At 42.5% G+C, this 15,019-nt stretch overlaps 1 protein-coding gene across 1 annotated transcript in view; it reads left to right on the plus strand.

The window, feature by feature from the left end:
- Nucleotides 1-15,019, plus strand: part of MYO10 (myosin X) — a 272,480-nt gene that overhangs the window by 46,496 nt on the left and 210,965 nt on the right. The window contains exon 2 of the mRNA XM_055246103.2: nucleotides 13,111-13,209. Coding sequence (XP_055102078.1) covers nucleotides 13,111-13,209 — 99 coding nt within the window. The remainder of the gene's footprint in view (nucleotides 1-13,110; nucleotides 13,210-15,019) is intronic.

A 15,019-nucleotide genomic window follows, 5' to 3' on the forward strand; every position in this document is an offset into this window, starting at 1 on the left:
TTTCTCCATGTTGGCCAGGCTGGTCTCGAACTCCTCACCTCAGGTGATCTGCCTGTCCCGGCCTCCCAAAGTTCTGGGATTACAAGCGTGAGCCACCATGTCAACCTTATAGTTGAATAATATTCCATTGTATGAATAGACCACATTAAAAAAAAATCCATTCACCAGTTGATGGACATGAGGGTTGTTTCCGCTTTCAAGCTATTGCACATAATGCTGCTGTGAACATTTGTGTACAAGTTTTCGTGTGGACATATGTTTTCATGTCTCTGGGGTATTTACCTAGCAGTGGAATTTCTGGGTCATATATGGTAACTCTATATTTTACTTTTTGAGGAACTGCCAAACTTTTCCAGAGCAGCTGCATCATTTCACATTCTTAGCAGCAGTGCACGAGGGTTCTAGTTTCTCCACATTCTTGCCAACACATTATGTGTCATTTTGATTGGACTAGGTTATCTTTTATGTGCCTTTTAATTCAGGAAGTATGATTTTATGAAAAAAATTTGTTTTCGATATGTGATAGAAATCTGCAAAGGAATTAATTAATATTTATGAAAATGAAATGACAAATAGCTGTTTTAACTTTATTTTCTTCCCACTGTGTTCTTGGGTCATTCATTTTTATGAAGGAACAACAAACTCCTGTTCTGAGCATACTTGTGTATTTTTTCTAAAAACAGATGGTAGCCAGAAAACAACTGGGATTTCATTAAGAAAATCTTATCAGTTTGTTTATTTGTAGGCATTTCTCTCCCCCTCTCCCCACAAAAATGATTCTTATCAAGAGGAGGAAAGGACAATAAGCTGGGAAATGGGAGGTAAGGATGTCTGGTATCAGATTTCACGCAGAGTGCAAACATCTTGTGCTGGTCTTTTATTGCCCTTTCTGCCCTGTACCTCCTACTGCTTCTACCAAGAGGAGTGGAATGCAGTTCTTAAACCAGCTGTTTTGTTTTGTGTCATTTAAAAACAGGATATCCCACTAGTTTTTTGAGAGTTCTTAGTGGGACAGTTTTATACATTTTATAAAATCTGTGTCTCCTTGCTCCATTTACTTGTCTTTCTTGGCTTGTTCTGCTGTCTCCTCTCCTCTCCTCTCCTCTCCTCTCCTCTCCTCTCCTCTCCTCTCCTCTCCTCTCCTCTCCTCTCCTCTCCTCTCCTCTCCTCTCCTCTCCCCTCCCCTCCCCTCCCCTCCCCTCCCCTCCCCTCCCCTCCCCTCCCCTCCCCTCCCCTCCCCTCCCCTCCCCTCCCCTTTCTTCCTTCTTTCTTTCCTTTCTTTCCTCCCCTTCCTTCCTTCCGTCCTTCCTTCCATCCATCCATCCATCCATCCATCCGTCTTTCTGTCTTCCTTGATGGAGTCTTGCTCTGTTGCCCAGGCTGGAGTATAGTGGCATGATCTCGGCTTACTGCAACCTCTGCCTCCTGGGTTCAAGCAATTCTCCTGCCTCAGCCTCCCGACTGCCTGGGATTACAGGCGCCCGCCACCATGCTTAGCTAATTTTTGTATTTTTAATAGAGGTGGGGTTTCACCATGTTGGCCAGGCTTTTTTTTAAAAAAAATTTTTTTTTTTTTTTTTTTTTTTTTTAAATTTTGAGGCAGGGTCTTGCCCTATCACCCAGGCTGGAGTGCAGAGGCACAGTCACACCTCACTGCAACCTCCACCTCTTGGGCTCAAGCCATCCTCTGACCTCAGCCTGCCGAGTAGCTGGGACTACAGGCGTGTGCCACCATGCCCAGCTAATTTTTATATTTTTTGCAGAAACAGGGTTTTGCCATGTTGCCCAGGCTGGTCTCAAACTTCTGAGCTCAAACGATCCTCCCACCTCAGCCTCCCAAAAGTGCTGGGATTCCAGGCATGAGCCACCATGCCTGGCCTGTCCTACTGTTTATATTACATGATTATTCCCTATGGAACAGAGAGACCAGATAGGGAGGGCATTAGAGTGGCGTAGTTTACCTCTGTGCTTTTTAGAGCCAGAACTGTTTTATTTAATTTAATTCTAATTTTACCTTTTTTTAAGAGATGGGGATCTTGGCTTATCTTGTTCAGGCCGTAGTGCAGTAGCATGATCAGAGCTCACTGTATCCTCGAACCTCTGGGCTCAAGGGATCCTCCTGCCTTAGCCTCCCAACTATGGGAGTATTTTTTTTTTTTTTCTTTTGAATGGAGTTTTGCTCTTGTTGCCCAGGCTGGAGTGCAATGGCTCAATCTCAGCTCACCACAACCTATCCCTCCCGGGTTCAAGCAATTCTCCTGCCTCAGCCTCCTGAGTAGCTGGGATTACAGGCATGCACCACCACACCCAGCTAATTGTATGTTTTTAGTAGAGATGGGGTTTCTCCATGTTTGTCAGGCTGGTCTTGAATGATTTTTTAGTTAAAAAATTTTTGTAGAGACGAGATCTCACCATCTTGCCCAGGGTGGTCTTGAACTCCAAGGCTCAAGTAATCCTCTCACTTTGGACTCCCAAAGTGTTGAGATTACAGGTGTGAGTCACTGCACCCAGCCTAGAGCTAGAACTGTTTTACAAGCCATCCACTCTTTCCTAGTGCCTGGTATATGATTGGGGAGGGGGTATTAGGAGATATTTGGTGGAAGGATGGACTTGTGGAAGTATGAGGGATGGAAGAATGGGTGGGTGGGTGGAACAATTTACAGATGGATGAATTATTTTAGGCATGTTGGCTGATTCTTTAGGTCCACTTTCTAATAAACATATATATATGTTGGCTACATAAGGATTGTTAACTAATAGATGGAATAATTTGACTTGTATTCGTTGTATCGTCACATTCCTACAATGTTTGAGGTACTCAGCAATTTGGAGGAGATGTCTCATTTCTTTTAGTGTTAAAAATTGTTTCTGGGACTATTTCTGGTCACTGTAGTTTAAAAGACTAACTGAAAAGGTGTTGTAAGGAATTGTGAGGAAGGTGGGGGAAATCAGATTATAAAACTCAGGACTGAGGCCAGACATAGACATGGTGGCTCACGTCTGTAATCCCAGCACTTTGGGAGGCTGAGGTGGGTGGATCACCTGAGGTCGGACGTTCGATACCAGCCTGGCCAACATGGTAAAAACCCAGTCTCTACTAAAACTACAAAAATTAGCTGAGTGTGGTGCTGCATACCCGTAGCCCCAGCTACTTGGGAGGCTGAGGTAGGAGAATCACTTGAACCCAGAAGGCAGAGATTGCAGTGAGCCGAGATCATGCCACTGCACTCCAGCCTGGGCGGCAGAGCTAGACTCCATCTAATAATAGTAATAATAATAATAATACTCAGGACTCAATCAGTTGGCAAGTTGGAACCCATAACTATGGGAATAAACTCTTTACAGAATCACACATTTATAATTGAGGCATCCTGCCATTTAGCATAGTTCGTTTTGGTTTTGATTTTTGATTGGAAGTGTGGGATGGCAGTGAATCTTTGTATCTTTCCCTTTGGAACATTGACCAAAGATTAGTGTATTGTTGGTGATATCTTTTACCACTTTCTTTTCTTCTTTTCCTCCCTTTCCACCTCTTACTATCATAAAGTTTTCATGTTATCCTCTGGATGAAAGCTGCTGTTCCTAGTGGTGACAGAGTTTGACATTGTGGGCAGGATAAGGGGAAGGAATGTGGGTGCTATTCGATCCTTACCATCCGGTGCACTAGAGAGCTGGGAAGGACCAAAAACATGGGACAAATTGGTCTGTGAACTTTATGGTAATGAGCACAGGCAGGCCTCAGTTTACAACCCTACTTTGTTTTTTTAGGTGTGTTTATTAGTATTTGGAACACTGTGGTCTTCAGTGGCAATAGTGTTTTTTTGTTTTTTTTTGGAGATGGAGTCTCGCTCTGCCACCCATGCTGGAGTGCAGTGGCACGATCTTGGCTCTCACTACAACCTCTGCCTCCCTGGTTCAAGCGATTCTTGTGCTTCAGACTCCCAAGTAGCTGAGATAACAGGCCCGTGCCACCACATCCAGCTAATTTTGGTATTTTTAGTAGAGGCAGTGTTTCACCATGTTGGCCAGGATGGTGTCGAACTCCTGACCTCAAATGATCCGCCCTCCTCGGTCTCCCAGAGTGCTGGGATTACAGTTGTGAGCCACCATGCCCAGCCGCAGTAGTGTTACAAATGATCCTTTAGCCCATAGGCAAGCTTGAGAAATGATGATGACGATGATGATGTAGCTGAAAGCTATAAATAGATGAAATATATTCCTTCAAAAAATGAAGAGTATTTCAGCAATAGGCCAGTCTGGGGAGTTACCCAACGTTTCTGGCAGTGTCTTTGAGAAGAAATTATGTCTGAATTCTGAAGCACAATGTCAGGAACACATTTTCCCCTGGGATTTAATGACGGGATCAGCTCTCTGATGGGCACGGGACAGTTGTTCTTGTGGTTGCCTATACAGAGAATAAATGTCTATAATTGTATTCCAGCCCAAAGAAAAATATTACAAATTCGGGACTCTCAAACCACACATTTCCAACATTATCAATTGTATGCTCACCAAGTTTCTCTCTTGAGACTCACTTTATTACTTTTCCTTCCTCTGTAGTCGGTCAGGGTGGAGCTTTGACTTGCCGTCTCCTTCAGCTCCGCATCCTTTGACCTGAGCCTAAAAACCACCTGTGTTCCTTTCAGGGCCTATATGGCCATGGCTGAACTGAAGCTTTCCTCTGTGGAATTGGATGCAGTTCTTCAGAAATGATTGCCAGCTTCGGGTTTAAAACCCTGTAGTCTCAAGACAAGGAAATGAATCAGAGGGACTCATTTAGCTGTCGTGGGTGCCCTACTCTGTTTGAGTACTCTATGGCAAGGACCTATGAAGGCCGCCGACTGCTGTGGGGGATTCCTGGGTGTCCAGGGATGCTTTGGAGACTGGCTGCTATCACTTCAGGTCCCCTGTGGAGGGTGGCTGTCTCTGCAGGGGAGAAGTCTTAGATTTCACCTTCCCCTTCATTTCTGAATCTTAGGATTGTGCCCCAGCTCACAGTGCTCCTTCATCCTTGGGGCTTGTGTTAGCGCTGCGTTTGTCATACTCATTTTATACCTGTGATGATGCCGCCACCCCCCCACCCCCACCCCCGCCCTTTTTTTGTTGTTGTTGTTGTTGAGACAGAGTCTTGCCCTGTTGTCGGGGCTGGAGTGCAGTGATCTTGGCTCACTGCAACCTCTGCCCTCTGGGTTCAAGTGATTCTCCTGCCCAGCCTCCCAAGTAGCTGGGATTACAGGCGCCCACCACCGCACCCAGCTAATTTTTTGTATTTTTAGTAGAGACAGAGTTTCATCATGTTGGCCAGGCTGGTCTCGAACTCCTGACCTCAGGTGATCCACCTGCCTTGGCCTCCCAAAGTGCAGGGATTACAGGCATGAGCCACCGTGCCCGGCTGATGAGCACCTTGCTTTGCTCCTTTCTCCATTCTTACCTGCATGTGGCTAAGTTTTCTGACAAGCTTTGCATTGGGGTTTGCAAGCGTTTGGGAGTTGAGATAGCGTCTGAGGTTAAAGAGCACAGTGGACAGGCTTTGTCTGCGTGGTTCCAATAATCTGTATTAAAAGTCGGCTCTCCCTTAAAAAAAAAAAGCAGAATGGACAGAGAGGAGGAAAAGAAGAGTGTTCTTCTAGCACCACTGCCCACTTATCAGCCTCTGCTCCTCTTTTCCTTATGTTTGTCAAAGGGTTTGAATTAGACTGCAGAAGCTACTTTCTCTATTCTGTGTGTACCCAGTTTTAATGATACCAGAAATTAGGTCTGCCCCAGCTATACTTTATCTGAACTGACCTCCATTCTTGGGATTTTTGAAATTCATGGGATTTAGACAACAGAGTCTGCTTTCAATTAACTAGGTCACTGACAATGAATGGTTTTGTAAACGCCTTCAATTTGACCATGGCTCTAGAACACTGTATTACTCTAGAATAGTGATTCTCAACTAGAATGAACCTGCAGTCCCCAACAAAGAATCATCTAGTCCACAATGTCAGTAACACCGAGGTGGAGAAACTTGTATTACAACTTCATGTTGTAAAAGCCACGTGTCCTTTGATGTGTCTTTGAGTAATAAGAATCAGAAAAAAAAAAGCATCTGGTAAGTTGGAAAGATAACTCCCACTTCCAACAGAAGAAGAAAAAAAAAAAGGACTGTAAAACAGAAAAAGTGCTGCTTAAGTCCTTGGTGCTCACAACCTGTTTCTGCAGTTCATCAAGAACCAATATCCCCACTCCCTAGGCCCTGCGTTAGAGATCTCCTAAGCCAGGTGACTTCTTGACTGAGTCATTGCAGGCAAAAAGAGGAAAACTTTCTTTTGGGGGTTGAATTTACTGCAGATTTAAATAGCCATGTTAATTTATCTGATGCATTACAAAGTTATTTGACCTCTGTGTTTTTTTATTTTATTTTATTTTTTTGGAGATAGAGTCTCCCAGGCTGGAGTGAGGTGGTGCAATCATGGCTCACAGTACCCTTTACTTCCCAGCCTCAGGTGATCCTCCCACCTCAGCCTCCCAAGTAGCTGAGACCAGAGGCATGCACCACCATGCCTGGCTTATTTTTTGCATTTTTAAAATAAGAGACAGGGTCTCTCCAGGATGCCCAGGCTGGTCTCAAACTTTTGGGCTCAGGCAATCTGCCTGCCTCGATCTCCCGGAGTGCTGGGATTACAGGCATGAGGCACTGTGCCAGCCCTCTGCATCTTTAAAAAGGAAAAAGCAGATCACATTTCAAGAGCAGATTTTGAGTTTGTCATGTAGGTGGCCAGAGAATCCTAAAGTGAGGTACTTAACATAGGCGAGAGAAACAGCTGTGGGAGATGAGCAGGCACAGTGCCCTGTTCCGGGGCTGAGACTAAGTTGTACGTTTGGCTAAAGAATGTTCTCTTTTTCGTGAACCTGTAATTAGAACATGCCGTACAGAATGGTATTTAAAGTCCACTGTCATCTCTTTTTAGGGTTGTTTCTCTAACTTATTTTTAAACTTATTTTTCTAATCAGAGTTCAGGAAAGAAAAATCATTTTTAAAATCAGAAGAGAAATGTAATAGTTTTTAAAAGGGCAACAGGAGGTTAAAATTTGTGATGGTGATACTATCCTCTTTATCTTAAAGCAGAGGTCAGCAACTTTGTGTGTCAATATTTTAGGCCTTGTGCAGCAGCTTCGCTTTGCCGTTGGAGTGGGAAGGAGTCAAAGGTAATAGGTGATGAATGGGCCAGATGGGGAGGTATCACCAAGCAGGAGGCAGTTGGCCGGGGTTTTATGATTTTCTTCCAAGGAAGGGGATAATTGTCCACAATGACACCATGGTACAATCTATCACAACCTCATCCTTAGATTAGCTTGGGCAAGTCTCCTGCGTGGTCTCTTAACCCCTCCAGTCTATGTTAATGGAGAGCAGAGACTTAATGAATTCAACATGGCCCTTGAATTTCATCATTATGGGGTTGTTGTTGTTTTGATATGTTTCTCAACACCTCTGTTTCTCAGTTACAGAAATGTGATTGCGCTTTCCTACCGTGGAATGGTTAAGAATGTTCATGTGCATTTGAGAAATATGTAGGCTGGGAAAACAATTTTTTAAAAATGATGGCCGGGTGCGGTGGCTCACGCCTGTAATCCCAACACTTTGGGAGGCCAAGGCGGGTGGATCACGAGGTCAGGAGATCGAGACCATCCTGGCTAACACGGTGAAACCCCGTCTCTACTAAAAATATAAAAAATTAGCCGGGCGTGGTGGCGGGCGCCTGTAGTCCCAGCTACTCTGGAGGCTGAGGCGGGAGAATGGTGTGAACCCGGGAGGCAGAGCTTGCAGTGAGCTGAGATCACGCCACTGCACTCCAGCCTGGGTGACAGAGTGAGACTCTGTCTCAAAAAAAAAAAAAATGAAAATAAAAATAAAAATGATTTGATACTATTGAGTTATAATTCCATAGAGAGAAATTCACCCATTATAGGTGCCCAGTAGAATGCATTTATACAGTTGTGCAGCCATCGCCACAGGGCAGTTTTAGGACAGATTTCCACCTTTTTCACTCAGTCACTGTCCCTCCCGCACCCAGCTCTGGGTAGCCATTCAGCTGTTGTCTGTGTCTATGGATTTGCCTTTTCCAGAAACTTCATATAAATGTTTCATATAAAACCACACAAGCCTTTTGTGTCTGGCTTCTTTCACTTACCATGATGTCTGTGGTCCATCTTTGTTGGTGAATGTATCAGTGATTCTTTTTTTTTTTAATTTAAATAACTGAGGAGTCTCATTGTATGGATTTATTCTAAGTATCTCTATACCAGTTACTAGACCTTTGAATTGTTTCCAATATTTTGCTAGTAAGAATATTGCTGCTATGAATATTTGCACACAGGACTTAAAATTTTTTTTTTTTTGAGTAGACAACTATCTAGGAGTTAAATTGTTGGGACATATATGATAAGATTATGTTTAGCTTTTTAAGAATTGCCAAACCATTTTCCAAAGCAGATGTACCATTTTACATTCTCAGTTTCTCTACATCCTCACCAACATTTGGTAAAGTCAGCCCCTTTTTATTATATCCAGGAAATCATTGTTGGCAGTAGAAAATGGAACCTCTGTGAACCTTACGTTTGAAGAAAAGGACGGTATTGCCTCTCTGTCTTATAGGATTGCTTTAAAGTTCAAAGGGGGATAGGAATTTATGTGCAAGTGCTTTATATTGCAGAAACGTTTCTGGTGATTATGTACAGAAAAATTTTTAGCCTTTATATTAACACTCACATATTTGTCTCAGAAATTAAGATGCAAACTTGTCCACGTTTTAATAAAATGTGTATGTTATGATCAAACTTGTGCCACCTGCTTATAAAGGCAATTTTTAATCAAATTGTGAGCCTTTTCCATATGCTAGGTTACCTATATTATGTATTAAATTATCAGCCTTATTTAACAATGACTGAATGTAATAGTTTGCATATGGTGGGCAAATTTTTCTTTCCCACTCCAACTTAGATGGTCTGGTAAATGTCTGCCTGTGACTTCGTTTTCAAATGCTTGTGGGTGGCCACTTTCGGACCTGGGCACATGTGTTCTAATAGAGTGGAAGTAGAAAGATTGGGGTCTCAGAGAAAGCACCAGGAACAATCTATGTAAAAAATACCGATTTTAGCGGTTTAACTTTGCAATTCCGATTCTATGAAAATTGCCAGTTAATATTTTTTCAAAGAACAAAGGGGGTGTTTTGAATGCATTTCCTTCCCACCTGTGGAAGACAGCTGTTTGTGATAACCTAGGAAAACTGGCCAATGGGCTGTGGATTTGAAATCTGGGCTGGATTTTGTAAAAGTTGCTTATCAGCAGTTCTTCACACCTGTTGGAAAAGACCTTTGGACTACAGGAGCTGAACTGTGTGTTTGATCATAAAGCACTGTGTCAACAAAGGGCTTTGTAGTACTTTCAAACGAAAGGGTAAAGAGACCCACAGTGAGATGCTAAGTCAAAGAAACTGCACGCTGGAGTGAAAAAATAGGTTCTGGGTGGCCTGTGGAAGCCAAAAGGTACATATTCATCCTGCTGACAATTTATATTAATTTGCCGACAATTTATATTAATTAACATTAGTTGCATAATCTCAATTTCATTCTTACTTAAATAGACAATTTTAATTGGGAAACAGGTGTGTGAAATCCTTTTTAATGAAAACAATGCTAGTGATGGTCACAACACACAAAGCTTTGGACTAGGGGTTCTGGGATGGAGCTACACTGGGAGTTATTGTTTCCTGATTTTAACCTAATGAGTAAAAGTTCTTGCCTTATATCACTTTGAACATTTTCATTGCTGCGAGCATGGGCGTGTGTGTGTTTTGGGAGGTGTGTATTTAAAAGCTTTCAAATATTGCAGTCCCTGACATGTGAATTAAAGAGAAGCTGAAAAAAGTCATCAGGCACTTGGAATCTTTTTCTAGAATGTTACAAATAATGCGGCTTGGGTATGGAGTGATATTTGAGAGACCAGCGTCTTAGCAGATGCCTGAAGTCAGTGTTCTTTTTGGAAGCAGCTGTTTGCTAATAAAGAAATCAGGACTGACAGGCAGTTGTTAAGTCTCATTCTTCATGTGTGTTATCAGTGTCTCAGCCTGAAGCAAGAGTAGGGGGTGAGGGACTTGTGTGCAAATAGGTACTGGCCCCGGTTGGTGCTGTGTGTTCTTTAAATAGGCAGGCCTCAGGATTTATATAGGAGCAGTTAATATTCATTTTTGATGCTATTTTCCATCTTTATAGCAGAGGATTTAAACTCCTCTTTGGAGCATCTTTGAAGAACTATGAATGGAGTAAACAACTTAAAACCTCCATAGTATGTACCAGGGAAATGAGTGCCTATGGGGAGGGCCTCTTATAGATAAGGTCACAATAGGGGATACTAGGAGAGTCGTAGAACTCTCAAGGGAACTGTGTGAGTTGGTCAGAGGGGAAAGGAGTCTGTTCCATTTCAATATTGAGATCTCCAGCCACTGTGATTTTAGAAATGCTTGTAGAACCGCTTTCTGGGGACTCTAGCTGGCCCGCCCCAAATTCATTCATCAAACAAAGAGTGACTTAACTGTGGATCCCGAGTAACAGTTAACATTTGAGGTCCTGGCTTGTGGATTTTATTTATTTATTTATTTATTTTTTGAGATAGAGTTTACTCTGTCACCCAGGCTAGAGTGTAGTGGCACGATCTCAATTCAGTGTAACCTCTTCCTCCTGGTTTCAAGCAATTCTCCTGCCTCAGCCTCCTGAGAAGCTGGGATTACAGGCATGTGCCACCATGTCTGGCTAAGTTTTGTACTTTTTTGGTAGACACGGGGTTTCACCATGTTGGCCAGGCTGGTCTCAAACTCCTGACCTCAAGTGATCTACCCATCTCGGCCTTCCAAAGTGCTGGGATTACAGGAGTGAGCCACCACGTCCGGCCTCTGGCTCGTGGATTTTAAACAGTGTCATTGTGGGCACTGAGGGAATGGAGTAACCTTTATGTCAGATTTTGTGTCTTCTTAAATGTTCCTTCCTAGGAAGATGAGAGAGAACAAATAGTTACGTGTGATAACAAGCAATTTAAGGTGACTCTGTGTTGTTAGATTTTAATTGCTGACTGATTTATGAATGCATTTGATTTATTTATGAATTATTTTCAGGAGGAAAGTAGAGTCAGTGTGATGTGTGGGAAGAGCATGGGATTAGGAATTTGGAGAGACCTGCCTAGGTCACTAGCTGTGTGGCACTGGGCAAAGTCTTAAGCTCCAAGTTGCAATTTCCTCTTGGAATTGAGAGGATTCCTAGTTTACGGAAGGTTAGTCTTCAATATAATGTCATTGAAGCATCTTAGCACATGACCCTGATATATCGGGGGTACTCCTTTACTGGAGGTGACTATGTTTGCTATTGATTGGCACCATTTAAAGTAGCATAAAATGATGAGTTTACTGGGGTGTCATTTATCCCCTGCCAACTCTATGTTAAAAGAGCAGTACTAGCTCCTTCAACTGGAACATACCATAACCAGTATATTTCAAATATTTAACAAAGCAGAAATAAATGAAATGAGGTAGAAAATTCTAGAAAAGGAGTTGTTCAATTAAAGTGCTATTTTAGGAAGTGAGGGAGGGAGAAAAAAATAAAGTGCTATGTCAAGTGATAATTTTGTTCTATTTCCACTTGAATACATTGATTCATAAGGATGTGCTTGATGTCATTTTTGTTGGAATTGAAATTGTTGAGCAGAGTAGAAAAAGTTTAATTGAGATACTGAAGCTCAGTGTTGCATTCCATCATATGGGTATATGTTATAAAGGTAATTCTTTTTTTTTTTTTTAATTTTCAGTAGTTTTTGGAGGACAGGTGGTGTTTAGTTACATGGATATGTTATTCAGTGGTGATTTCCAAGATTCTGGCGCACCCATCACCCGAACAGTGTCCACTGTACCTGTTGTGTAGTCTTTTATCCTTCGCCACCCTCCCACCCTTCTCCCTGAGTCCCCATAGTCCATCGTGTCATTCTTATGCCTTTGCATCCTCATAGCTTAGCTCCCACTTATAAGCGAGAACGTATGTTGTTTGGTTTTCTATTCCTGAGTGACTTCACTAGAATCATGGTTCTCCAACTCCATCCATGTTGTTGTGAATGCCATTATTTCATTCCTTTTTATGGCTGAATAGTATTCATGAAGGTAATTCTTTGAATGACCAGTGAACACCCAGTAATTCCTCCAAACTTTATCACTTGTGTTTGAAAAATAGTTTCATGTGATTAAATCAAAGGAAGATGAAATTGAACCTTAAAAAAGCTCAATATGATATTTCATTTGTCCAGTGGGGAAATGAATAAGTGCAAATGAGATCAGTGCCAAAAAATGTGCCCAAGATTTAAAACGTAGGATCAGGAAGTTGCCATCTTTTAAGATACAATCCTGAACTTTGAAGTTCATTAGGTGTCTCATGTAATACTAACAAAATTTGTGCTGGTGGACTGAGTTCTGATAAATATTAGAAACTTCACTTCCTCTTTTGGATAGTCCAGTTTACACATGGATTTTGGTATAAGTAGGAGTCAAGGGAGTGGTCTAATGTCCTCCAAGTGGGCAAGTGTACCGAACTTTGACCTAAGAGAATGGGAGCCATTAGTTTCTGAAGAGTTCTCAAAAAGGGTGAAGGCTTGTTGGGACCTAGTTAAACTTCTGGTTTCTGGAGCCCAACTGCCTGTCAAGTACTCGCTCAGTGTTTGTGATGTTGGGCAAGTTACTTTACATCTAGGCCTCTGGTTCTCCATCTGTAAAATGGGAATGATCGTAGTGCCTGCTTCATCATCTCAAATGACATAATCCACCTAAATCAGTTGCATGGTGAGAACACAGGGGCTAGCTACTATTTTCTTAGTCCCTCTTTGCCTTCTATGTCTGATAGGACTCTCAGTCACACTTGTGGATAGTAAAGCCTGTGGATGATGCTTCCCGAAGATTTGTTCTTTGCTTGAGAAAGACATTTACTTTTCAAACAGATTTTTTTAAAGGAATATAGGAGTTATGGTAATTTCAACAGTAGAGTTTCGCCACAAAATGCAATCCAAAATCAGTTCAATCTTGTTTGTTTTGTTTACAGGGAACACGGGTCTGGCTGAGAGAAAATGGCCAGCATTTTCCAAGTACTGTAAATTCCTGTGCAGAAGGCATCGTCGTCTTCCGGACAGACTATGGTCAGGTGAGAACAAGTCCCTGCAGCTTCCCAACATCCATGGTCTGCTTTGTAGCTGTTCTTGCCCAGGGCACGTGTGCTTGGCCCCCCTACACATACACATGCTTTACATTTTTTTCCTAAGTGATAATTCAGAATCCCAGTGGGAATGTAGAACGTACACTGTGTGTGTGAGATAGATACAATACAGTTCTCTCAAATGGAACACAGCAAATATTACAACTAGTGTGGGGACAGAAGGGCATGGCACTGGTCTGGTTTCCCTCCTGGGTATCTTTTCTGCCTTCTTTCATCTTTTTCAGCAATCAGAAGTATAGGATGCAAGTAATTTGAGCAAAAGTTCAAGTATATTGATACTTGCAGACTGATCAACTTGTTACTTTCTCTTAAAATTCTTTAAACTTTCACAGTGTCTTAGTCAGTTTGGGCTGCCATGACAGAATACCATAGACTGAGTGATTTATGAAGAGCAAATATCGATGTGTCACAGTTCTGGAGCCTGGAAAGTCCAAGGCCATCAAGATGCTGGCAGTTGGGTGTCTTGTGGGGCCTCTGCTCACTGGTTCACAGCCAGCCAGCTTCTGGCTGGGCCTCACATCGTAGAAGGGGGAGTTCTCTTGGGCCTCTTTTATAAGGGCACTAATCCCATTCATGAAGGCTGCACCTTCATGACCTAGTCACCTGCCAAAGACCCTAACACCATTGCATGGGAGATTAGGATTTCAACATATTAATTTCGGGGGAGAATACAAACATTCAGCTGAGGCTGGGCGCAGTGGCTCACGCCTGTAATCCCAGCACTTTGGGAGGCCGAGTCGGACAAATCACTTGAGGTCATTAGTTCAAGACCAGCCTGGCCAACATGGTGAAACCCCTTCTCTACTAAAAATACAAAGATTAACTGGCTGTGGTGGCAGGCACCTGTAATCCTAGCTAATTGGGAGGCTGAGGCAGAAGAATTTATTTCAACCTGCGAGGCGGAGGTTGCAGTGAGCCGAGACTGTGCCACTGCACTCAGGTCTGGGTGACAGAGCAAGACTCCGTCTCAGAAAACAAACCCTTCAGTTAATCACAAATAGAGTGTTGAAAATACTAGGATCCCACTGAGAATTTAGGGTAATGTTGTCCTGATCACTGTAAGAACAAGACTGACTAAATCACTGAAGCTGAGCGTACTTACCTACCTTGTTAAGCAACTGAAGAAGTTTCTTCTGTTTATAGGAGCACCACTGTTCCTGATTTTGTTTCTTTAGCGTAAAGTGAATGAAAAGTCATATCACCAAAATTAAATATGTCAATCCAGAAACTGGTTTGCTTGATTATATTCTGATGATTATAAGAGAAACCTGGCATCTCCATTTTACTAAGGAAACTGATGTTATAAATTGGCCTCTACCTCAGAGGTATATATTAAAATTTAAGACTTAAGGAAATAAAAGATAGTCAAATGCAAGGATCTAAAACACATAGTTTATGTCTTTATTTTTATTTATTTTTTTATTTTCTGAGATGGATTCTTGCTCTGTTGCCCAGCCTGGAGTGCAGTGGTTCCATCTTGGCTCAGTGCAACCTTCGCCTCCTGGGTTCAAGTGAGTCTCCTGCCTCAGCCTCCCGAGTAGCTGAGATTACACGTGCCTGCCACCACACCCAACTAATTTTTGTATTTTTAGTAGAGATGGGGTTTCACCATGTTGACCAGGCTGGTCTTGAACTCCTGACCTCGAGTGATCTGCCCACCTCAGCCTCCCAAAGTGAGCCACTATCCCTGTGGCCAAAACCACATAGTTTATGAATTGAGTTTGCAAGTTGTTGTGTT

The sequence above is a fragment of the Symphalangus syndactylus genome, chromosome 16 (assembly GCF_028878055.3).
Source record: "Symphalangus syndactylus isolate Jambi chromosome 16, NHGRI_mSymSyn1-v2.1_pri, whole genome shotgun sequence".
NCBI lineage: Eukaryota > Metazoa > Chordata > Mammalia > Primates > Hylobatidae > Symphalangus > Symphalangus syndactylus.